Genomic DNA, 24885 nt, shown 5'->3' on the forward strand with positions numbered 1-24885 from the left:
CCAGTTTCCTCTCACAGACCAAAGACATACTGGTTGCTAGATTAATTGGTCATTGTAAATTTCCCCATGATTAACCTAGGGTTAAATTGAGGGTTTGCTGGGCAGTGCGCTGTATTTCAATTAATCCATCAATAAATAAATAAAATTCAGTGAGCTTGGCCTCAAGGGTAAAACACATGTCCAGAGTTTCATTATGTTTCTAGTCTAACAGAAAGTATCTGGAAAAAAGTTGGATTAAGGTGAGATTTAGTTACATCTATGACTGCTAATTTACTGCTGTCTTAGATAAAGAGAACTAGCTGTCACAATGGTAGGATTTACTGCTTGATGTTCCAGAATTTAGATGTTTCAAAAGAGATAAGGAACAAGTTAAAAGATGGGGGTGGGGGAGGTAAAAAAGTGAGGTGTACCAGTTGCTAATCAGGGATAATATCACAGCAACAGAAAGTGAGAACATTGTTGGTGAGCATTTCAAAGATGGTGACCTCAACTCCTTGACTTTTAGCATAATCACAAACAGGGACAGAAGCAGATGAAATGGGAGAGTATTTAATTGGGAGAGGGTTATTATAATGGTATTAGGCAGGAGCTTGGGAGTGGACATTGGGAACAGATGAGAAGGCTGTTGCAGTTCATAATGTGATATAGACAGGATGCAGAATTGGGTGAAAAAATAACAGATAGAGTTGAATCCAGAAAAGTGTGAAGTGATTTTTCTTTTGAAGATCAAACTTCAAGGCAGAGAGCAGGGTAAATGACAGGATTCTTAACAGTGTGGAGGATCACAGGGATCTTGGGGTTCACGTCCATAGCCTCCTCGAAGTTGCTGCCCAAGTTGATAAAGTGGCATGAGAAGGCATACAGTGTATTTGCCTTAATTAGCCAGGGGATTGAGTTCAAGCGGCTCTATAAAACTCTTGTTAGACCACACTTGGAGTTCTTTTTCCGGTTCTGGTTGCCTTTTTTTAAAAAAGGAAGGATTTCTTAGCTTTAGAAAGGGTGCAGAGGTGAGTTATCAGGGTGTTGCCTGGCTTAGAAAACATGTCTTATAAGTTAAGGTTGAGAAAGCTACAGCTCTTCTCACATAATGGTTTGAGGATTATGGATAGTGTCATAGTTTACAAGGGAGTGAGAGGCGACTTGACAGAGGTATATTAGATTATGAGAGGCATAGATAGATAGGACAGCCAGCAACTTTTCCCCTGGATGGCCATGGCTAATACCAGAGGACATTAATTTAAGGTGAGTGAAGGAAAATTTAGGGGAGAGGTCAGACATAGTTTTTTTTTAAAATACAAATACAGAGTCGTTGGGTGTCTGGAATGCACTACTAGGGGTGATGGTCAAGACTGATACATTGGAGGCTTTTAAAGCGCTCAGAAAGGCATGGGGATGAAAGAGAAGTGGAAGGTTATGGGCTGTGTAGGAGGAAATGTTTAGATTTATCCTGAAATGGGTTTATATTGGTCAGCACAACATTATGGACCGAAAAGCCTCTACTGTTCTGTATCTTATAATTTTAATAATTTATCTTTGCATGGGATTGCTGCACTTAAATATTTTTAATCTACCTACTTATAGGCTGAAAGAGTCTCTCTGGGAAACACAATCAGCAATATCAAATGAATGTAGTATTAGATAACTGCCAAGCAAAATTTTCTAGCCGCTCCGGTTAGTGTAGTTGGAAATCAAAGCTCCATACACAAAGTGAGTGTGGATATATTCTGCAAAATTGATGCAGTAGTCATTTATCAAAAAGATTATTACTTTTATTGAGGAATGGAGGACACCTTTTAAAATGATTCAGTTCAAATTGCAAGAGATAGTGATGCCAAGTTAATTACATAATTATTTATTGCACACTACAGACCCAGCACAGAGCACATGACACAAAGAATATTTTCAACATTTACTATCACCAATAAACTCAGGAATAAGCAACACAAACTGGAAATTTGTAATAGCTGTCAACAAGCTGAAAGAGGTTAGATAGAGAAAGACAAACTGTTAAATATTCTTGCCCTTCATTTACTGTACTCGCAAGGTTTACTCTCATCTGACAACACCACGAATAATCCTTTTTATTGGCACCAACTGTTGTTACTGGTCTTCTACACAAGAGAATCAAGGGAGATGGGAGTTAGTGGGAAAAAAAGTGGATCTTGAATAAAAGATCAGAATTCATTTAATGAAATGGGAAAATATGAGGGCTGAAGGGCTTTTTCCTTTCTAGAAGACTTTACCCCCTAAGGGGCACTGCCTTAGGATACAAGGACGTCCCTTTAGAACAGTGATGAGGATGAATTTATTTAGCAAGAGAGTGGTGAATCTGTGGAATTCATTGCCACAGATGGCTATGAAAGCCAACTCATTGAGTATATTTAAGATGTGTTTGATAGGCTCTTGATTAGCAAGGGTATCAAAGGTTATAGGAGAAGGCTGGAGAATGGGGTTGAGAGGGATGATATATCAGCCATGAAGGAATGGAGGAGCAGACTCAATGGGCCAAATCTTATGTCTCGTGGCCACCTTCTTGAAGTCTAAATGTTCTTGTTACAGAGTCTAATTTTGAGGGGCCAAGGTTCTCCGACATCCTTCCAAAGGAACAAATATGGCTTCTCGACAAAACCCACATTACCTCTTCCTCCTCCATTTCCTCAGTAAAGCAGCCAGCATTATCAAAGACCCCACCCACCCTAGACATTCCGTTTTTTCCCCTCTTCCAGCAGGCAGAAGATACAAAAACCTGAAAGCTTATATCAACAGGCTCAAGGATAGATTCTACCCTATCATAAGACTATGAATGGTTCCATGGTACAATAAGATGGATTCTTGATCTCACAATCTACCTCATTATGATCTTGTACCTTATTGTTTACCTGCACTGTACTTTCTCTGTAGCTGTTACACTTTATTTTGCATTCTGTTACAACATGGCACATCATGTATCTCAGAGTCTCTTAAATGTGTCTAATTAATCTGCCTCTACTACCACCAACCTGGCAGCATGGTACATGCACCTACAACTCTGTGTTAAAAAATAACTTACTTCCAACATCTTCCCTATACTTTTCAAACACCATTAAATTATGCCCTTCACCTTAGTCATTTCCTTCCTTGGAAAATGTCTCTGGCAGTCCACTTTATTCATTGAGATACAACGCTCTGAGCCATGCCAAACAGTAATCCCCCATTTAACCCTAGCCTAATCATGTGACAATTTACAATGACCAATGAACCTACCAACCATTAAGTCTTTGGACTGTGAGAAGAATCCAGAGCTCCCGGAGGAAACTCACGTGGTCACAGGGAGAACATATAAACTCCTTACAGGCAGTGGAGGGAATTGAACTTGGGTTGCTGATACAGTAAAGCATTGCGCTGACCATTAAGCTACTGTGCCACCCCCATCTATGCCTCTTATCAGTTTGTACACCTCTATCAAGTAAGCCCTCATCCTTCGCTGCTCCAAAGAGAAAAGTCCTAGCTCACTCAACCTACCCTCTTAAGACATGGGCTCCAATCCAAGCAGAATCCTAGTAAATCCTCTCTGCAACCTGAAGTTTTAAAGCACCCTCTTGAACGTTTGTATTGTTCTATAGCAACCCTCCATTGTTTTATCTCTTTCTACCTGAATGCACTGTATAATGATCTGAACTGTATGCAAGGTTCTTTTCACCAAATCTCAGTACGTGACAATAACAATCCCATTTCAATTCCATCTTCCGGATAGGTTGAAACCCAAGGACTTCACACCTTGTTCATTCTTCATTGACGTTTTTGCCTTCCATCAATTTACTAGATATCTACTGCACCAATCGCATCGACTTAAGATTTTTATGAATGAAAATCAATGGCTCCACACTTGTTCTCATTGCAACAAGGTGTCAAGTAACTGAAAGAGTTAGCTGGATCATTACCAACATGGGAATACATCAGATTCAACCTGTTATGTTTTGTAACATCAAAACATTAAATCAATGCAAATAAAATGTGGGGAGTCCGAAATACAGATGTAACTTCGTCTTCCACTTTAAGCAAGGTGCACATGTATAATGTGGTGGTGTGATGACATAGGCAATTAACGTATATATAACCCGTAATTATTTAAATGAACAAGTTTTCTCAAATATTAGTGAAATATAAAATACACAAACACAACTCCGTGAACCCCATGGATCCCAGTCATCTCAAGACCTTGGACTCTCCTCCCCACCAACAGTCTGCCAAGAGCAAAATTCAAAGATGATTTCTAAACAATATACTGCATTGGATTTTTTTGTATTATTTATTGAGATACTGTGCAGAATAGGCCCTTCCGCACTGCCCAGCAAATCCTCAATTTAATCTTAGCCTAATCAAGAGACAATTTACAAAGATCATTTAACCTACCAACCAGTATGTCTTTGGACTGTGGGAGGAAACCAGAGCACTCAGAGGAAACCCACATGATCACAGGGAGAATTTACAAACTCCTTGCAGGCAAAAGTGGGAATTGAACCTGGTCATTGGTACTGTAAAGCATTGTACTGAAGACCATGCTACCTTGCTGCCCCATTCAAGTACAGTATATATTTCTTTAATTATTAGAAATAGAAGCTGAATACTTTATAACTAACTTTATTATCTGTAAATTAAATTGCAATTCGAGGTAGAAGAAAGAATTATGAATAGAAACCTTACAGCAAAGAACTAACTGTTAATAGGTCGAGCAGCAAAAAAGCACCAAACCTGGTCTTTCCTTCTTCATGAAGGTCAGTGACCCGGTCAGTTGTAGGGGGCTTCATCTGTACACCAGCAAATGCTGATGTAAGGCGAAGTGGACAGTTAATGCATGCTTCTCAGGCCAACCCAGAACAGCCTGGCTGGGCTGAGAGATAATTGCAACTCTAAAATGGGAAATCAGATTCGGTAGACCTGACATCCAGAATGCTTCCAACTCTCATGTGCATTGCACAATTGCAGCAGATGAAAGCAAGCTGAAAAAAGAAAGCAGATGGGCTGTATATCCATGCAGTTCAATCTATAATACACAAGGGCAAAATTCAGGAAGTGAAAGGAATGGATGATGCAGATAGCTGGGAAGTACTTTAGCCAACTGAGGAGTCGAGAACTAGGGGCCACGTTCTTAAAATTCTACTCAGGTTTTTCATGAGTATAACAATAAAATATTTCTACCAGCAGAAGGCTGTAAAACCTCAGCACTTTTCCTGCAAATAGCAACTGATTTGGAATCAATTGTTAATGCAAATTCTTAGTTTAACAGATTATTGTTAACCAAAGGCAACACAATATTAACAAAGGAATACTGTATGTGATGAAAATAGGTTCAAAATATATGTATTACCAAAGCATGTATATGTTATCATATAATACCTTTAGATTCAGTTTGTTGTAGGCATTTACAGAAAAATAAAGGAATAAAATAAAATTTATGAAACACTATACATAACAAAAGCTGACCAAGAACTAATGGGAAAAAGAAGAAAAATAGTGCAAATAATTTAAATTTAAAAAAGGAAAATAAATAATACTGAGTCGTAGAGTTCTTGAAAATGAGCCTATAGCTTACAGAGTCAGTTCAGCGTGGAGGTAAGTGAAGTCATCATCTTCAGTTAAAGAGCCTGATGGATGTAGGGTAATAACTGTTCCTGAACCTGTTGGTGTGGGATCTAAGGTATATGAAGCTCAGCCTACCTAGACCAGCTACAAACTACCAACTACCTGCTGCAGGGTTTTGATCAAAACATCTATTCCTTTCCCTCACAGATGCTGCTTGAACCACTGACATCCTCAAGCCAGAATGATGGCTGCTCCAGACTGCAGCATTTCGAGTCTCTTGTGTCACTGTAGATCAGTGATGTCACCAAATGTGCAAAAAGCCTTCTGCTTTTTTATGTTGTTATAATTTCTGCTTTTCTCCTTTCAGCAATCATATTCATTGACTATCTTGATTCTACTTGCCCCTTGCATCATATCTCTGCACATGTCCAGTCATCCTTCAAATCCAACAATGAAAAATACATCTTCTTGACGAGATTTTCCAAGAATTGGGTCAAGGTCTAAATCTAAAATAATTTCACATTGAATTCTTACAGCCAGGAAATAGTACAATCATGTCTTGCTTAAATCCATTCAGCCACCTCCCTTGGGTTCACTAACTTATATTGCCAACTCCAAACAGCTCAACTGTAAAACTTACACCCTTATTTTCAAACTCTTCCTTAAATCTGTAACCTCCTCCAGCCCTGCAGTAATCTCTTGACAACTGGAGAGTTTTCTGTGCATCTGTTGTTTAACATTTCTAACTCTTCTATTGAGAAAGTTTAACATCTTAGAATGTGTCTCATTAACATTTTCACATACCTTTCCTCCACTAAGATGTGTCTTAAAACCAAAACTTTTGACAAAGCTTTCGGCCAATTGTCTTAATACATTCTTATATGGCAGAATCAAACTTTCTTTCAGAAGCAGTACCTTTTCTTGCTTTACTGCTTTATAGGCTGATACAGAAATTGAATTGCATTATAGTTGTTTTTAAACCTCAGGCCCAAGGATAAAATGATCCTGAAATGACCTGTGTTGTACTGTCTCTCCCCAGTAAAATTTACTTCTGCTTCTATTTCTATCTTTCTATTAACCAATGACTGCAGGCAACAAATTTGAGGAGGGTGTTTCCACAGACTGTGCTCTTTGACACAGAGGTTGTGAGGTTGAGAAAGGTCACGTACAATGACTGGTGCTACCACTGCATTTCTCCTCGAATTGTTGCAGCAGGAAGATCATGTCCACTCCCTCAAGATGGTTAGAATCCACATTGTAATTCAACCATTGGAAGGAGGCAGTTGAGGAGGACCCTCGCAATGACTTTCCCTGGTGCAGAAAATCCTCCAGAATGATCAGAATCAGAGGCTCTTTGTTCGAAGCCAGTAATGATCACAGGACTACCAAAGTCCTCAGTGTGCCCTCCTCTTCCACGTTATGGCAGTTGAACTTGTGAATTTTGGACTGAAAATTTCTTTCTACCAGGGTTTATAAACTTCATCAGGGATACTCTCCGTTATCAGCACTTTGTCAAGAGGCATATGACTTTTTAGCTTCTTGCTAGCCTGGGTAGGTGGGCAAGGATGGACCAGACAGTTTGCTGTTGGGTGGATTGTCTATGCCAACTGTAATCCCATCTGCAAGCACAAGGCCTAATTCCTCCAACCCCCGCCTGTTCACGTCCCTGTCTAAATACATGACCAAGACAAAGTCACAGTTGAGCACCTCAAAATGCTCCTGCTAGCAGGGACCACCTCACTGTCCTTGGTTATAATCTTAGCTAGTTTGGGTCTTGGGCCATGGATTATCTTCACAGAATCTCTCCATTCTTCAGAGTGCTTCTCTCATTTGAGAATGGGTTTTTCAAACATGTTACGCAGCAATTTATGACAGTGGTTTTGTGAAATCTTTGTTTTATATCTAACAATGCCTTCAAAACTAATTTATTTTGCCTCCTTTGTGACTAAAGCAGGCGCTGAGATGAAGTGGGGATGCTACAGTATCTGTGTGTAGATCAGGAGGTTTAACTACATGACTCTTGTTCTTCTGGGAAATTTCGGTCCAAGTAACTCAGTAATATTTCCCATTGAAAAATACAGAAGAGTACAAAATATTTCATGCTCTATCTTAACCTACCCAAAAGCAAAATATCAGGATAGTATTGTTCACCATTTTTTATGCTCTGTACAATTCTGAGCAGGATGTGAAACAGGTAGCTAATCTGAATGCGTAAGAATTCAGCTGCAATTGAGGTCAAAATTCCCATTTCAAAATCAATTATCTTTTAGTAACACAATTTCAATCCACGGCATTGAGAACACAGTTATAACTCTCTGGTTGTATCTAATTTCAACCTCAACAATTGTTAATAATGCATTTTGTATGTTTAATTTGCTGTGTTGGGTGGACAATATCATCCTAGACCAAGCTTGCACTTTAAGTCCTGCTGAGAGCAAGGAATACCTCATATCCAGTATTCATAATGATAAACCCCACAGAAATGCCTGGAAAATCAAAACATGAATAGACCAAGGATCAATCCTGTCAGAAATTATGTGTGGCATTGAGCTTTCAAGGCTTGATTCTTTGGGAATACAAAGCAGCTGTAACTTATAAATAATACCCGAAATGACTTTGCACTCATGTAACTGAGGAACAAGATGGAGGGTGACCAGGCACCTTGGGTTAAAATTGTGCAGGGTTTTAGCTAGGTGGAAGAACAACAGAGCTTAGAAATCCTAGTTATTTTCTGAATATCGATCAAAGTAATAAAATTTCTATTTCCTGTAGGTAAAATTTAGGCATATTTATCCTACTCCCATAAAAACATCATCATTTGAACAGTCCAACCTCTACTCTGATGGTAAGAATGTTTTTGATCAATTGTCACCTTACAATCTGTTTGGGACCATATCTTGTAACACTTCAACTTTATTTCGTTGCCTATAAGGAACTTTTGAGCAATTACTTTTATTTACATTCTTTTTTTCCCTGCATTGACAAGCAACTCATTTTTCAGCTGAGTTTTTCAGTATGAAGTATCTGGTCACGGATAACAGATTATCCATTGAAACCATACAAACACAAAATGGAATAAAGCTACCCTTTGATGGTTATACATACATAACTATAATTATGGCAAGATTTACAGTCGTCAATAGATAATCACCACAAACTCTTCCACAAGTGTCCTATTGTTCTATATTTCTATCCGATTCACAGAGAAACAAGTTCTGGATCAATCCAGCGAGGGATGGGATGTTTCAAAAATCTTTTTTTTTTTTTAAAAATCACAAAATTCTTTTGGCAAAGTTTCTAAAATAAAATAAAAATAAAAAGCCAAAATAAAAATAGAAAATACTGGAAACATTCTGCAGTTAGTATCTATGGAATTAGAAACAGAGTTAATGTATCAAGTTAAAGATTCTTAATCAGAACACCTTCAATCTGAAATATTAACGCTGCTTCACTTTCCACAGGCGCTGACTGACCCGTTGAGTGTTTCCGGGACTTTCTGCTTTCATTTCAAACATCTGCAATCAGTCTGCTTCTGGCCAAATTAAAACCACGTATGAAACACTTCATTTGACTTTTTGAAATTTATGTAAAATGAACTAAGAGCAGACTTGCTTCAAAGGTTTACAATTATTGTACGGTTCAATTTTATGAATTTGTCAAATGCAGTATATAATACTCTACCTGAGATCAGATTCATGGATAGACAAGATGACCCCAGAGGTTAAAACCTTTTGCTGGATTGTTGCTACAACTGTGAACTCGCTTTTATTTCTAAGCAGTTGAATCATTTTCTCCGTTGTGTGTGGAGGTGCCTCTATATGTCTCTCCACATCTGAGAAAAGCAAGCACAATCAGTCACAACAGAATTCATATGACATAATCTTCCAATACCATTTCCAGTACTGATTTGCCCAGACACCAATAAGTTCATTTTGTGCTTATTTTACCATCACAGTCTGGGAAGTAGCAACGTGTTGATTGTTTAGACAATACTACATTCACATCCATGCATTTATGAAAACGCAGTGACTTCAAATTCAAATAAAACAGTTCAAAGACTTTTGCAAAAGTCCATAAAGCAAGTGCATAAATGAAATGAATTGATGAGTTGGCTCTCACAGTTAAATTTGGAATATCACAGAATACATAACAAAAATGAATATTTATGTCTTTCACTAAATATTCTGTCAGGCAAATAATTCTCCCATGTCATGTGTGGTTGACTTGCCAGAGTCTGTTTACTAATGGTTCCACATTGAAAGCTATTTTGGTGAAAGAAGCATTTGAATGCAGAAGTCTAGAATTCCCTTGGAAAGTGTTATTTGTGTTCGAACTGTTTGATGCAACTTGCATTCACGCACTTAAAAATGGCAAGTCAAGCTCTCGTCTGTGACAGGGCGGAGGCAGTGCAAGCGTAACCTAATCCCATTAACTCATTATTGTGTCATCAATGCAGCCGCAAAAAGTCAAACTAAATCTTTATAAGGTATCTTTTACAGTACATCACCATGTATGTTTTGCATATCCGGCTCCTGATATAAAAAAAAGCAAAAATAGCCTTTCTCTGCTGGTCCCTCATGCTTGCGTGGCTTACTCTGACATGAAATAATCACAGTGAAAACCAAGGGCAAGTGAAAGGTGGCCTGGGCATCTGCTCAGTCACATCTACTGTCTACCTGCTAATAATATCTGCGATCTAGATTACTGATGACCTGTTGGGAAAAATTAAAGTAGTGATTTATATTTGTCTTCACACTTACTGTGTTAATCTACACCTACTGTTTCAATATAATTAGCTAAGAGGTGATGATTATTGAGTCTCTTTTTATTTTGATTTTCATACTCTGGGAGAGTTCAGTGAATAAAAGAATTTTAAGTTCAAGATTTGTGTATTATTTAAATATGGACTCTCCTGACTGAAGAAGCTCTCCAATTAGACCACAAGACATTGGAGCAGAATGAGGCCACTCGGCCCATTGTGTCCACTTCATCATGGCTAATTTGTTATCCCTCTTGAGCCTATTCTCCTGCCTTCTCCCTGCAACATTTGACACCCTTACTAAAGCGGAAGCAGCAACGCCTTCTCTGAGGATTGAACCCAAGGCCTCCAGGTTATGGAACTGATGCACTACCCACTGCACGAAAAAGGCACTTGGTTCATTATGGGACATTTCCTCCTTCCTCGTCTTGAACTTAAATACTACACAGGTGTACCCCGCAGATTCAAAAAAAAAAAAATCAGCCCAATTTATTTAATTAAAATTCCACTGGCATGATTAGCGATACAACTGGGTTCAAGGGCAAAGAGATGCAACCTCAAGCATGAAGTGATGCTGAGGTCAGACCACTCTTGGGAACTTTGGGTCGCTTGTCTAAGAAAGGACATGCTGGCATGGATGAGGATCCAGAGGAGGCTCACAAGAATGGTTGGGAATAACAAGGTTAATATTTGAGGAGCATTTGATGGTTCTGGGCCTGTACTCACTGGAGTTTAGAATAATGAAGGGGTTTCTCATTGAAATCTAGGACACTGAAAAGCCTTGATAGAGTCCATAAGGAGAGGGTGTTTTCTTTAGTGGGGGAGTCTAGAAACAGGGCACAGTCTCAAAATAGGACATCCCCCCCAGAACAGAGAAGAGGAGGAATTTCTTTAGCTAGATGGTAGTGAATATATGGAACTCAATGCTACAGATGACTATGGAGGCCAAGTCATTGCGTATAGTTAAAACTGAAGCTAATTTTCTTGATAGTGAAGGGTTACGAGAGGAATGGGGTTGAAAAGGATGATGATTGAATGGCTGAGCAGACCCAATGGGCCGAATGGCCTAATTCTGCTCCTATGCCTGATGATCTCAAAAGTGCCAGCGATGGTGGCTCCGTCTCACATTTTAGAAGTTCCCCTGCGATTTCACAGCGGCGCCGCATTCCGGGTGATCAGAATATGAATGAGATGGGTGACCTGTTGTTCCCTCTGCTCACAGTGTAAAGAGGGGCTGGAGCAGTAAAACGTTTAAGCAGCCCGGTGCTGCGTCTGCTATGCACATCTGCACGGACAGGACACCCAAGACAGGCGAGGGGCGGAGTGGGTTCCCACTCTACGTGACTTCTGTACAAGGCGCTTTGGCTCAGGGTGTTCAACCCAAGGTGAACTGTCCGATACGCGGCTGTCCCACAGAAAACAACAGACTATAAATTGGAAAAGACTATGTGACAAACGCAGAGAGAGGGCTCCCGCCTACTATTAGCAAAGCAAAATGACTCCCAGTTAATCAGTCGGTGTGTTAAACAAATGCCACAAAGAAAACGAGACGCCAAGGTTCAACGACCCCGAAAACTTTCTTATTCCCACAGAACGTTTAAATCACACGCACGCTCTAATCCTTTATTCCATCGCACAGCGGTGATTTTTTAAAGAAAAAAATCTGTCTGCCTTTTGCTCGTTTCAGCGTAACATGACAAAAGTCATGAATAAAATATGACGAATTTGATAGTATTCATTACAGAGGTTTCAACCGTGACCAGTGACGTGCGCTGGGAGCTAATGCTCCCGTACCTCGGAGTCGGTGTCGGATCTACCTGTGTCACATATTAACCTTGTACTGCTATCGCGGTTAGTAAAGGTTTAATTGTACTGAGGGGAGAGAGGGAGGGAAAGGGAGCGGGAGAGATATAAATAGAGAGAGATCGGTTATATGGATGGTGGTGACAAGGCTAGAAGGTGAAGAAAAAATTATTGGTATCTTTGTCCTATTTACCTTGAAACAAATATGCTTTGCTGTTATTATATAATCCCGGTACCTGAGCAACTCCCGCCGTTGCACTATTAAGATCCATTTCTGTAGTGACATCAATTTGCAAGTCAGGGTCCATTCCAACCCCTAAGACTATAGAGATAAAACAGTCTTAACCAAACATTTACACCAGAGTAAAAGTTGAAAACATAACACTTTAATTTTCCGCTACCGTTGTTCCCAAAGTATTAGTTTGTGAGTAATTTCACAGATAAACGCCAAGAATGCCCCTCAAGTAAACAAGACTCAGGTGGAATCGGTGGTCGTTGCTTTTATCAATGAATTATTGGTGCCCTTAAGAGGCTGAAGTTTAATCTTTACTCGGTACAAATGCACTACTACGTAACATGGTTGTACATTCCCATTAAACCACCCAAAAAGAAACCCGGGAACCTCAGCCTTTCCAACCGCGCTGAAATACGGTCTCAAACGGTTGGCGGTAACGCTTAATTAGAGCAATAACGCGCCGCCCTCTCGGGTATCAGCAAGGAAACAGATTTTGCGGAATTGGCTTAATCGCGGAGGCATCTCGGCGAGTTGCCCGCGCACGAAAGAATCGTGCCTGTGTAAAATAAGACTGATCTTTCCGGGGCGGGTTCGGAGACCGAGATACCGCAATAAGTTGATTTTATTTTAGAAAGTTGCTAATTGGACCCAGGCTTCACATTTTTCCCCCGACGAGTGAACCTGACAGACTCCGAACACCGGTGAACCTCGACATCATAAACAGTTACTGAACTTTAATTTTACTTATCAGAACCTTTGATGAGCTGACTGAAATTCACATGTTAGCGATAACCAGGGAGGTGAAGCGCTGTTACGAGAATAAGCACATGCGCACGGTGCCGCTATCTTTCAAAGCGCCCTGCTAAAATTAATAGCTGAGATAACAAGCGTCCCAGGAGGAGAGGAAACCGTTTGTATAAGAAGTTCCCCCAGCCGGGTTGTTATAAAGGCTTGTTTTCAAGCCCAATAAGAGGGGCACCATTAAATCTACAGCCAACTGACCCGTGCGAAGCAATTAACTATGTTAGGGGTGGCAGGGAATGAAATTGCGTTTGGTTTAAAGTCATTGCAACCATGACTGAACGCTTCTGTGGGAATGCATTAAAAATCTCCGAAGGCTGTGCGTTAATACGCGTCCCCATCGCCTTATGCGCTGTCCCGAAGTCACCTGGAAAGCAGGAACTTGCCCAAGAAGCTGTGCTACAATGATCCACCAAATTCTGTGCAGGAAATTAAGTGTCGTCTTACCTGGTTTTGCGGAGAGTATGAAAGCCAAAATCACTGGAATTATATCCATTTGCAGCATGTTGCTTTTTTTTTTTGCTTGCACGATGAATTGCTGCCACGACGCGACCCTCTCCACTTTGCCGTGCACAAACTTGCCAAGCGGGCTCAGACTGCCGCGAATTGTGCGCTCTGCCAGCCTTGGACGCTTCTCCCAGGACCAGTCCACCCTCGGCGGAGGAATGGGGGGGTTGCCGAAGTTTGACGCACGCACTGGCATCGTCAAAACAAACCCTTGCGGGCGCCCGCGAAGCGTTCGGAGTGTGGCCGGACGCGCGGAGGGGTGGTGCATCGCCGCGTACAGTGGACAGCGGTCGTTTCACCTGGCAACGCTGCTTCGCGATACGCCAGCCACCCCTTCGATGGATTCAGCGAGAAACTGGCTGCTCGGAGGCAGGATTAGACTCGGGAGGGAAAGGCTGGACAGCCTCCTGCTCGCTCGGGCGAGCAGACGCGGGCCCGGGACCGCGACTCCCCGGGTCCCTTCCCACTAAGCATCACCCCAAATACATTAGTGTATAGGTGTCAAGTTGCGATATAATGGTAAACGACCGTGCTAGGTGTTGTGATTGACAGCACAGCTCCGGGCAGAGAATAAACAAACACACTGCTTCTCTATTGATTCGCCAACATGTGACATTTAAAACAGTAACATTTATTTCGTTTTTCTTAGAGTTACATTATAGGATCATCTCTATTTTGAATATCATATAGGCAAATATATAATGCATTAAATTGTATTTTTACACATAAATACAAAATTTGAGGTAGGGCCTCAAGATTGGTGATCTTTTAAATGAACCATGCACATTACAATATGCAAAATAACCATCGAGTATAGGTGATGAAACACTCACATTAAGATGCATGTTTATGCGTGTGTGTATCATATATATATGATTACTATGATTGTGATGAGCCGATTTGAGGCACATATCTATATCCATAGGCAGCAGTACCTCATATAGAACGCAGAGAAATATACATGACATTACGTTAAGTAATTAGGAATTAAACCTACTCAGAGGTACTGAAGGTCCGCTTAAAGTGCCTGAAGACACCCCGTATATTACATACAAGTGACTTATATATATGGCAAAAGTACAGGTTAATTTTTATACGTTTCATCAAATACACCTTGTGTATCTGAGATTGGAACCCATCAATAAGGCCAATGGTCAACCTGATGTATTGAAAGACGACGTGTAAACAATTAAAAAATGTACTTCGGCAGTTTTGACAATCTTTCGCTCAGCCAACACGGAAACAAACTGTCTTTGGTACCCACTGCCTCAAGATGGCTTATAGAAGGACGGTAAAAGTGAGAGGGGAAAATAATATTGCAATTAACATTAAGGTGCTCATATGACTCTCCCTATATAAAAGGCAAATATCAAGATGCAGTGGCTAGTTTAATTATAAGTAATGTTTCCACAGCAAACACTAGTGAAAATAACTATATATATATATATATATATATATAAATGATCTTCGATGGGCTTCAAGACTATAATGGAAACTAATGAAATCACTTATATGAGGAAAAATAGTTATATCTCAAGAGAAACAAAAATGTAACAGAAACACTACCTGAGACCCTTTTAACACGAAAACACACAGACAGACAGGATTATTGACAAAGAAAAATCCCCGAAAGTCAACTACTGTAAATTTAAGACTAAACTTTTTTTTAGAAAGTTTTCTTTAGTTAATCTACACTATGCTCACCATCTCTATATTTTCATAAGATATTTAAAGGGACGTGACATCACTAATACGCACTAATGGACACTGCTCATCTGTTAAAAGCATGAATACCTAGTGGCTACATCATAGAATGTACACTCTGGCCAATTATTGATGCCAACCTAGTACTGGCGAGGCAGAGGCTACAGGGCTTTATTTTAAACCCAACATCAGTTGAAAAAAATCAGGACAGCAAGACTGTACAATGCATAAGTTTTGCACTCATCGAGTATTGGGGTATATAAATAGAATTGTACAATTATTTTTATTTTGTTTTTTTTTTAGCTGCAGATCAAGTAAAAGATAACTAGGACTACAGAGAGGCACAAATCACAGGACATATTTTGGAGAGGAAGCGGGTGTCAGTGGGCTGGCGTGACGGAGAGTGTGATGAACTCCGGATTAGAATTATATCACATGAGTAAGAGGAGAGGGGATGGAAGCATTAAGGAAACTAGCCAAGATAGAGGAAAAGACAAAAAAAAGTTTCAAACATCGATAAATGGATTGACTGTATGAGGGAAGGTGGGAATTGGAAAACAAGACAATAACGGATTTCAGGTGTGGTTGAGTTGCGGTGGGAAGGGGTGTTCGATTGCATTATAAGAAACTTTAGCAACATGAAAATACGCTAAGCTAATATATTTACGCGGAGATATCGGTAAAACTAAAATTGAGATCCTAATTCCATGTCTTTCGGGGGCAGCTTGAGTCCAAGAGAAGAGGTCCCCAGAGGGTCTATCATATTCCTGTAGCGCTCTCCACGGTGCTGAGTTAAAAAGGGGCCCCAGTCAGGTTGAGGACTGCACACCAGCTTAAGTCTCTGAAAAAAATACAAAACACGTATTCAGGACGGAAATGGAATATTCACATAATGATCATTATAAGAAATGTAATTGAATATCCAATCTGCCGGTCCAATCAACGAACCTCTATAAAGCTGCCCGGGGCCAAGTGCATCTTAATCACAAACATGATAGGGATCCATATGACGGAAGAAGCCAACATTAACCATCCGAGCACCATCGACCAGGCCGGGTATTTGTAGTTTTCATACGTCATGGGTTCCCACTGATAAAAGCTGAAGCAGAGGATGAACTGGAAAAGGAAGTAAACTATTTAAACATTTTCTACATCGGCAAAACAAAACACAGGTTACTATAGCATTTGGTACTTATCATAACACAAAGCAGCCATTCTCATTCTAATAGTTTCCTGGGAGACACCTAACTCTTCTCTCTCTCAATATCCTCCAGTCTCACAAAGAATGGGGTTTAGTCTGTTCCACCCTGTCACTCAAAACAACATCAATTATACTACAGAAGAAAAAGCAATAAATCGCTGTTCATAGATTTAAGAACGTTCCTTAACCTATGTACCCATAAGAGAATATGAAATGCCTATTTATGTTCCTCGAGTGGAACCAACAGCACTATTTCATGTATTCACTCATTGCCTGCTCAGTTGGCATCAATAAAGGATTTTTTTATTGAAGATAATACTGTTTAAAATTTCAGATTTCCCCAATGCTCTTAATGGCCAATGAAAGATGTGTGAGCTGTGGTTATTTATAAATACTGTACAGCAGTCACTTTTCACAGAACAAGATCCCACAAAGGGAATTGCTATCAATAGGCCTATTTATTTTGTAATGCGCGCTCTACTTTATATCATGCCATGATTATTTATTTCTTCTTGATGAGGTAGATGTGGTCTCAGTTTTGAATCTTGTTTGATAAAGAATGCATCTCTGACAGTGAAGCACTATTCTGGCGTGTCAGAGCACAACGTGCGCTCAAAGTTCTGAAGTACAATCTCACTTTATATTAGGTTTTTTTTGTAAGCAATTCCTTTGATGGTTTTGGATATCTTGTTCTTTGATGAGAATGTACAGCATCACATCATGAAGATCATTTCAGATTAATGGTCAGTGTAATATGTTCAAGTTCAAATGTATCGTCATTCTATCATACACTTTGTTTAGGATGGGGGGGGGTCCTTCCGTTGAAAAAAAAGTTACGTGATGTAAATTATATTGAGTAACAGCTGCTGGACTACATTCCTGGATGTGCTATGATCATTGCTTTTATTATATTTTGGACACATTGGTTTTGCTTCAATAATTCTTGATATCGTTGAGAACCTTTTTTGATGATATTGTTACCTTAAGAATACATAAGCTCAAGTTCGCTTATCACAATGTAGCCCTAGAGCCTTTGAATTCTCGTATCTCCGTCTCCTTCTCATCCTTTGGGACATTATTTAAAATGTACCTCATTGGTACATTTTGAGTGGTGGGTTGGAGATACATCTCTACCAAAGGAGGTGTAAGGCGCTCCTTCCCTCCACCAGCCTGCAGGTCATCCTTGGACAAGGTGTACAACCTGCTTAGACTCCTCCCCCCCCCCCCCCCCCAAATCAGGGTCATGTGAAGCCATAGGAGCAGGTGGTGGATGGTCGTAGGAGCAGCAAGTGTGTGTCTCAAGTCCTGGTTATGCGACCACTGACACCAGGCAAGCAATCTCTGAAGAGTATTGATAATGGCTGGGAGTCACCCATCTTGTAAAGACACCGCCCAGAAGCAGGCAATGGCAAACCGCTTCTGTAGAAAAAATTGCCAAGAACAGTCATGGTCATGGATAACACCATGATCGCTCATGTCATACAATACAGTGCATAACGATGATGACCTCATTAGTCAGTGGTTTAGTCAACTGTCCTAATGTTCCCTTCTTCATCTCTTTGTCAATAATTATTTGAATATATTTCTTTGTAAATGCTTAGAGACACTTATCTATGTTTGTAGTGACATACTAATGTAGATTCTTTTGATGGAAAGAAGAGCCAGATTGAGATGACCTGGTCTAAATCTTGCATTTGCCTCTTACAGAAATTATACATCATTTTTGTAGCCACGTAATTCCCAGCGTCCTGCAGGCTCTGCTGTCATGCGTGTCCAATCAGGCAGAAAAGCTTGCAAGCAAAATTTGAACTCCAGGCAACAGAACTTGAGATCCTGGCCCCAGACTCTCTCTAATGCTTTAGACAGCTTTTGCTGCCAAAGGGTTTTCCAACTCTGTCAATGTGCTTAATGATCCTAGATATTCAGAGACATTTGAAATATATTTCAGTCAATTTAAAAATTAAATCTATTTTACTAAAATGTAAAAATTAATATATTAGAGTCATAAAACACTGTAACACAGAAACAGGCCATGCCGGACCATTATTCTGCCTAGTCCCATTGATATGCACCTGAAGCATAGCTCTCCATATCCCTCCAATCCATGGACCTATTCAAGTGTCTCTTAAATATTGAAATCGAACCCACATCCATCACTTTTACTGGAAGCTCTTTCCACACTCTCACCACCCTCTGAGAGAAGAGGTTCTCCCTCACGTTCCCCTTAAACATTTCACCCTTAACTCGTGTCTTGTAGTTTTTGTCTCATCCAAGCTCAGTGGAAAAGTTCTGCTGGCTTTTATCCTGTCCATTACCCTTCATAATCTTGTACACCTATTAACCTGTAAATAGATTCATGTTAATTATATTAAAAGAAAAAAGTACAAACCATTTAGTTTCCAGTACCCTTAAATGAAGGTCACTTACCCCATTGAAAATAATGGGACTGAGCTGGATAAACCAACAGGGAATAAGTTGCTACAGTCCAGTGCAGTGCACAGCAATGTAATTCCGGACAAGCCGACACAGAGCCAGCAGTTCCCTACAGAAACACTGACTAGCCATCAACATAATTCAGCCTAATATATCCCCATTAAAGAGAAAATGAAGCATGATGATAGAACAGCTAATGGGAATTGATTCAGAGTATATAAGACGTAAGACCCAAAGACATAGAAGAAGAATTAGGTCATTCAGCCCGTCAAGTCTTCACTGCCATTCCATCATGGCTGATTTATTATCCCTTTCGATGCCATTCTCCTGCCTTCCCCCTGTAGCCTTTGACACGCTTACTAATCAAGAACCTATCATCATCTGCTTAAAATAAAATACCGATGACTTGGCCTCCACAGCTATCTGTGGCAATGGATTCCACTGATTCACCACCCTCTGGCTAAAGAAATTCCTCCTCATCTCCATTCTGAAGGGATGTCCTTCTATTTGGAGGCTGATCTAGCTTCCCCCACTATAGCAAATATCCTCTCCATATCCACCGTATCGAGACATTTCAATATTCAATAGATATCAATGAGATCCTCCCTCATTCTTCTAAACTCCAGTGAGTATAGACACAGAGCCATCAACCACTCCTCATGCATCAATCCTTTCCTTCTCAGAATCATTTTCATGAATCTCCTCTGGATCTTCGCCAATGCCAGCTCATCCTTTCTTAAATATGGAGCCCAATCCTGCTGACTATACAGGCTCAGAGGGAAGAGGGTCATCTATTGGTGCTATTTGCATTCTGTTATTCCACGACTCTTAAGAATTGAACGGTAAAACTAATTTTCCCAGCATCAAACAAGTTGTTGCTAACAGCATTCACAAGCTTGAGTGGGACAGCTGACTGTGACATTGGTTCTCAAAGCTCTCCACCATTGGGGTTTCCATCTATTTTGGCAGACCCTGCTAGTAACTAGTAAGGACTATCTACTGTGATGGATGAACAAATTATTATACAACTACATGGCTAGTAGAAAGGACATCAGATGAGCATCAGTCATCCTTGTGTAGCAATTAATATGTTTTGATTTATTGGAAACTGCTATAGAACAAAGAGTTTAATGAAATATGAATTATCTCTGAATGTACTCATATGGGATAACTAAACTTACTGGACTATTTAAAGTTAAGGTACGTACTGTAAGAATTGTAGGAGTGAAAAATGCCCAGCAAATCCTCCAGAAGTAGCTAGGCTGGAATCCAATCATCATCTCAATGTCTTCACAAAATCGTTTCAATCCTATTAGCACACAAAACACAACATTAACTGATGTCCTTTGCAGGAAGAAGGAGATGAGAATAATTTTCAGCCATTACATTTCTCTATAATTCCACTTCTCTTGATTTTTCTTGCTGGGCAGGGAACAACATTAAATTACTCAGAAAAAACCACAAAACACCTGCAGAGAAATTCCAACGTAAATACATTAACGCTGAATAGCTACGCAGACTACTTCGATTTTCACCTTTCAAATGGGATATACATCTCTGTGTAACTGCATTCACATCAGAGCTTGGTAAGGAATTTGGTTTTTGGTTGAAGACAAGCTCTAAGAAGCAATATCAAGTTGCATGTGCTGGGGATAACTTTAACCTGGGTAAAAACTCATAAAACTCTAAAGCTATGCCTTAACCCATAAGACACAGAAGCAAAATTAGACCATACTGTCCATTGAATCTGCTCCCCATTCGATCAGAGTTGATTTATTTTTCTCTCAACTCCATTCACCTGCCTGTTACCCATGACTTTAGATGCCATTTCTAATAAAGTACTTTGCTTTAAATATACACATTGATGTGGCCTAACCAACCGTATATGACAATAAATTCCACAGATTCACCACACTCGGGCTAAAGGAATTCCTCCCCATCTCTGTTCAAAGTTCAAAATTGCAAAGTTCAAATTAAATATATTATTGAAGTACATGTATGTCATTATATACAACTCTGAGATTCATTTTCTTGCAAGCATACTCAATAAATCCAATAACCAAAGTGGAACCTACACCAATGGGAAGGCAGCCAGTTTGCAAAAGATAACAAACTGTGCAATCACAAAAAGAACAGAAAAACAAGATAACAATAATACATAAATAAATATGCAATAAATATCGGGAAAATAAGATGAAGAGTCCTTAAAGTGAGTTCACAGATTGTGGAAACATTTTAGTAATGAGGCAAGTGAAGTTGAGTGAAGTTACCCCTTCTGGTTCAAGAGCCTGATGGTTGAGGGGTAAAAACTGCTCCTGAACCTGGTGGTGTGATTCCTAAGGCTCCTGCACCTTCTTCTTGATGACAGCACTGAGAAGAGAGCATGGTGGTGGGGTCCCGGATGATGAATGCTGTTTTCCTGTGACAATGCACCATGTAGATGTGCTCAGTGGTGGGAACGGTTTTACCACTGATGAACTGGGTTGTAGCCACTACTTTTTGAAGCATTTTCCGTTCAAGAGCTTTGGTGTTTCCATACCAGACTGTAATACAGCCAGTCAATATACTCCTCACCACACATCAACATAAGTTTGTCGACATTTTAGACATCTTTGCAAACTTCTCAGGAGGTAGAAGCACTGCCAGGCTTTCTTCATTATTACACTTACATATTGGGCCCAGCACAAGCCCTCTGAAATGATAACACTGAGCAATTTAAAATTGCTGACCCTCGCCACCTCTGATCCCCTGATGAGCTCTGGCTCATGCCCCTCCAGTTGCCTCCTCCTCCTGAAATCTATCATTAGCTCCTTGGTTTTGCAGACATTAAGTAAGAGGTTGTTGTTGTGGCACCTCTCAGCCAGATTTTCAATCTTCCTCCTACATGCTTATATATTTTAAATGGATGTCCTTGTATTCTGAGGCTGTGTTCTCTTGTCCTAGACTGCCCCACTATTGGAAACATTCTCCCCATGTCCATTTTATCTAAATAAAGGAATATATTCTCTCCTAATGGTTATTGATCACAAATGTCCAATAATGTATATTTTATTTATATTAATAAAATATTTCACTGCTTGTCAAACAAAGTTCTGAAGATTTCCATAGATGCTGTCTGACCTGCTGACTTCCTCCAGCATTTTGTGTGTTTTGCTCTAGATTTCTAGCAGCTGCATAATCTCTTGTGTTTTCATTCTGAAAATGTACTTTTTATCCCCCCCAAGAGCAACAAAGTCCATCACTGCTCTGACAGTGTAACGTTATCAACATGTAACTTGGTACTCCCCTTCTCAGTGACTCTGTCAGCAGGTACACACAGCACAAGTGGAACATAAGCCTGCTTTGCCTTTCTGTAATCAACTGTGCTTGACTCAAAACTAGGGAAAAGCGCAAAGCCCATGATGATATCTTACTGGATTTATTTCATGAATGTTGGGGGGGCGGGGGAAAATGCTTATAATCTACACTCAGTGTCCGCCTTATCTGGTACAGGAGTGGAACACAGTATGTTCTTCTGCTGCTGTACACCAACAACTTCCTAGTTCGACATGTTGTAACACTTGGTTATTTCTGCTACCTTCCTGTCAGCTTGAACCAGCCTGGCCATTCTCTTCTGACCTCCCTTCTTATCGAGGTGTTTTTAACCTCTCCCATTAACAACAACTGAGCCTCTTGACCACGTCCGCATGCTTATATGCATTGAGTTGCTGCTGCGTGATTGGCTGATTAGGTATTTGCATGAACATGCAGGTGTACAGCTGTAGCTAATAAAGTGGCCATTAAGTAATTGTGAATTCTTTCTCAGGGGAGATATGAACTGACCAGTGAACTAATAACAATTGATTGAACATCTGTTTAAATGTGTGAAAAGCGAGGATCCTGTGTTTTCATGTGCCTGACCACTGGCCAGTCAGTGCTTTGCAAATGTAATTTCAGCTTCTTGATTCAAGGCTGCAAATATGATTACTTTCCATTTCATCTTTCAGAAGCTTTGTCTGAAGTTAAGCCTAAAGCTGAGCAATTTTCATTGTTTTTTTTCCCCTCTAAATCCAATTTTTTTAATGCTCTGAGATGTAAATGCCTTGTTCCTGGGACAATTGCATTTAACAAAAATACTCCGCATTGTGAGTACAGTATCCGTACATAAATTAACTTGTACTTTTACTACAGTGAAATACCAGTAACTGGCTCACTAAATATAAATCATATGCACGTAATATGGATGAGGTTATTGCAGATTGTAAATGCCTACTTAAATATCCAAGGTGTGCTTGTAAAAGTCAGCTTATTACATTAGCTCATTTCTGCACGTTTTCTTTCCAGTGTATGGATATTTGCAGAAAGATCGCCACCATGTGGTAGGCAGTGGAATGACCTGCTGATTTAAAATTTTGAACAGCTCAATTCTGCAAACCCACGATAGGTGAGAGTGGTGCAGACTGTTGCTGGGAGACGGTGCCGGTATCCAGGTGGCAGAAAGAACTAGGCTAGGCTCCCGATACCACCATTTTAATTAGCCCTGGAGGGGTTGGGTCTAATTTAAATGTCAAAGTAAACGGCCTGATAATGTCATGAAGATGTGCTTACCACTTTGACGAACACCAATTAATAGCTGCATAGTCAGTGAAAGCACAGATGCTTACCACAAGAATTAACATTCAGGACAGTGACCTTTCATCATTTTCATCAATGACCTGAAATTTTAATTCTGTTGTGGCTGCTTGACCTGCTGAGTATTTACAGGGTTTTGTTTATATTTCAGATTCTCAGTTTCAGCAGTTCTGCATTACAGACGTCAGAATATTTTTAATATTTTGATGTGCTCTGTAAAGCAGCAGGATTGGGATGTTCTTTCTAACTTGCACAAGAATTCCTTGGAGTTTATCTGACTTGTCTATGACAGGCCTTCAAGCTGAAACATTATCTGTTTCTCTTTCCTCAGATGCTGCCTGGCCAACTCAGTGTTACCAATATTTTCTGTTTTTTTTTTACTTCCGATTTCCAGAATTGCATTTTTTTAAAAAAAAATATTTTAAGAACAGAAAAAATTGAACAGTAAAGCACATTAGAGTTCTTTCAGCCCACAACGTTGTGACGACCTTGTAACTTATTCTAAGATCAATCTAACTCTTCTCTCCTACATTGCCCTCCATATTTTCTATTATCCAAGTGTCCACCTAAGACTTTATTAAATGTCCCTAATGTATCTGCCTCTATCACCACTCTGGGCAACATGTTCCATGCACCTACCACTATGTGTAAAAAAAAGTTACTTCTGACATCCCACCCCCCCCCCCCCACCTATACTTTCCGCCAATCACCTGAAGATTATCCCTCCCTATATTAAGCGTTTCCACTTTGGGGAAAAAGTCATTGCTGACAACTCGATCTGTGCCTCTTATCATACTGTACCCCTCTATCTCATCCTCCTTCACTCCAAAAAGAAAAGCCCTACCTTGCTCAGCCTATCAGTTTTGGTCCCCTAATCTGAGGAGAAACATTCTTGCCATAGAGGGAGTACAGAGAAGGTTCACCAGATTGATTCTTGGGATGGTAGGACTTTCATATGAAGAAAGACTGGATCGATTAGGCTTATACTCACTGGAATTTAGAAGATTGAGGGGGGATCTTATTGAAACGTATAAAATTCTAAAGGGATTGGACAGGCTAGATGAAGAAAGATTGTTTCTAATGTTGGGGAAGTCCAGAACGAGGGGTCACAGTTTAAGGATAAAGGGGATCCGCCTTTTAGGACCGAGATGAGGAAAAACTTCTTCACACAGAGGTGGTGAATCTGTGGAATTCTCTGCCACAGGAAACAGTTGAGGTAGGTTCATTGGCTATATTCAAGAGGAAGTTAGATATGGCCCTTGTGGCTAA

General features: G+C 40.1%; 2 protein-coding genes across 9 annotated transcripts in view; both read right to left on the reverse strand.

Annotated features, from left to right (window-relative positions):
• LOC140729684 (protein kinase C-binding protein NELL1-like) overlaps positions 1 to 13807 on the reverse strand; it is a 915540-nt gene extending 901733 nt beyond the window's left edge. For 5 of the 6 annotated variants that reach the window (XM_073049744.1, XM_073049741.1, XM_073049746.1 and 2 more), the window contains exons 1-3: positions 13608 to 13807; positions 12318 to 12446; positions 9244 to 9394 (exon numbers count right to left, since the gene is read on the reverse strand). In XM_073049744.1, the coding sequence (XP_072905845.1) occupies positions 9244 to 9394; positions 12318 to 12446; positions 13608 to 13665 (338 nt within the window). In that variant the 5' untranslated portion in view covers positions 13666 to 13807. The remainder of the gene's footprint in view (positions 1 to 9243; positions 9395 to 12317; positions 12447 to 13607) is intronic. The other variant, XM_073049745.1, reaches the window with a different exon arrangement.
• A 447-nt stretch (positions 13808 to 14254) lies between these two features.
• Positions 14255 to 24885, reverse strand: part of slc6a5 (solute carrier family 6 member 5) — a 70070-nt gene continuing 59439 nt past the window's right edge. For all 3 annotated transcript variants that reach the window (XM_073049747.1, XM_073049748.1, XM_073049749.1), the window contains 3 exons: positions 20214 to 20314; positions 16320 to 16487; positions 14255 to 16212 (listed from right to left, as the gene is read on the reverse strand). In XM_073049747.1, coding sequence (XP_072905848.1) covers positions 16057 to 16212; positions 16320 to 16487; positions 20214 to 20314 — 425 coding nt within the window. In that variant the 3' untranslated portion in view covers positions 14255 to 16056. The remainder of the gene's footprint in view (positions 16213 to 16319; positions 16488 to 20213; positions 20315 to 24885) is intronic.

Source organism: Hemitrygon akajei, chromosome 6, assembly GCF_048418815.1.
Source record: "Hemitrygon akajei chromosome 6, sHemAka1.3, whole genome shotgun sequence".
Taxonomy (NCBI): domain Eukaryota; kingdom Metazoa; phylum Chordata; class Chondrichthyes; order Myliobatiformes; family Dasyatidae; genus Hemitrygon; species Hemitrygon akajei.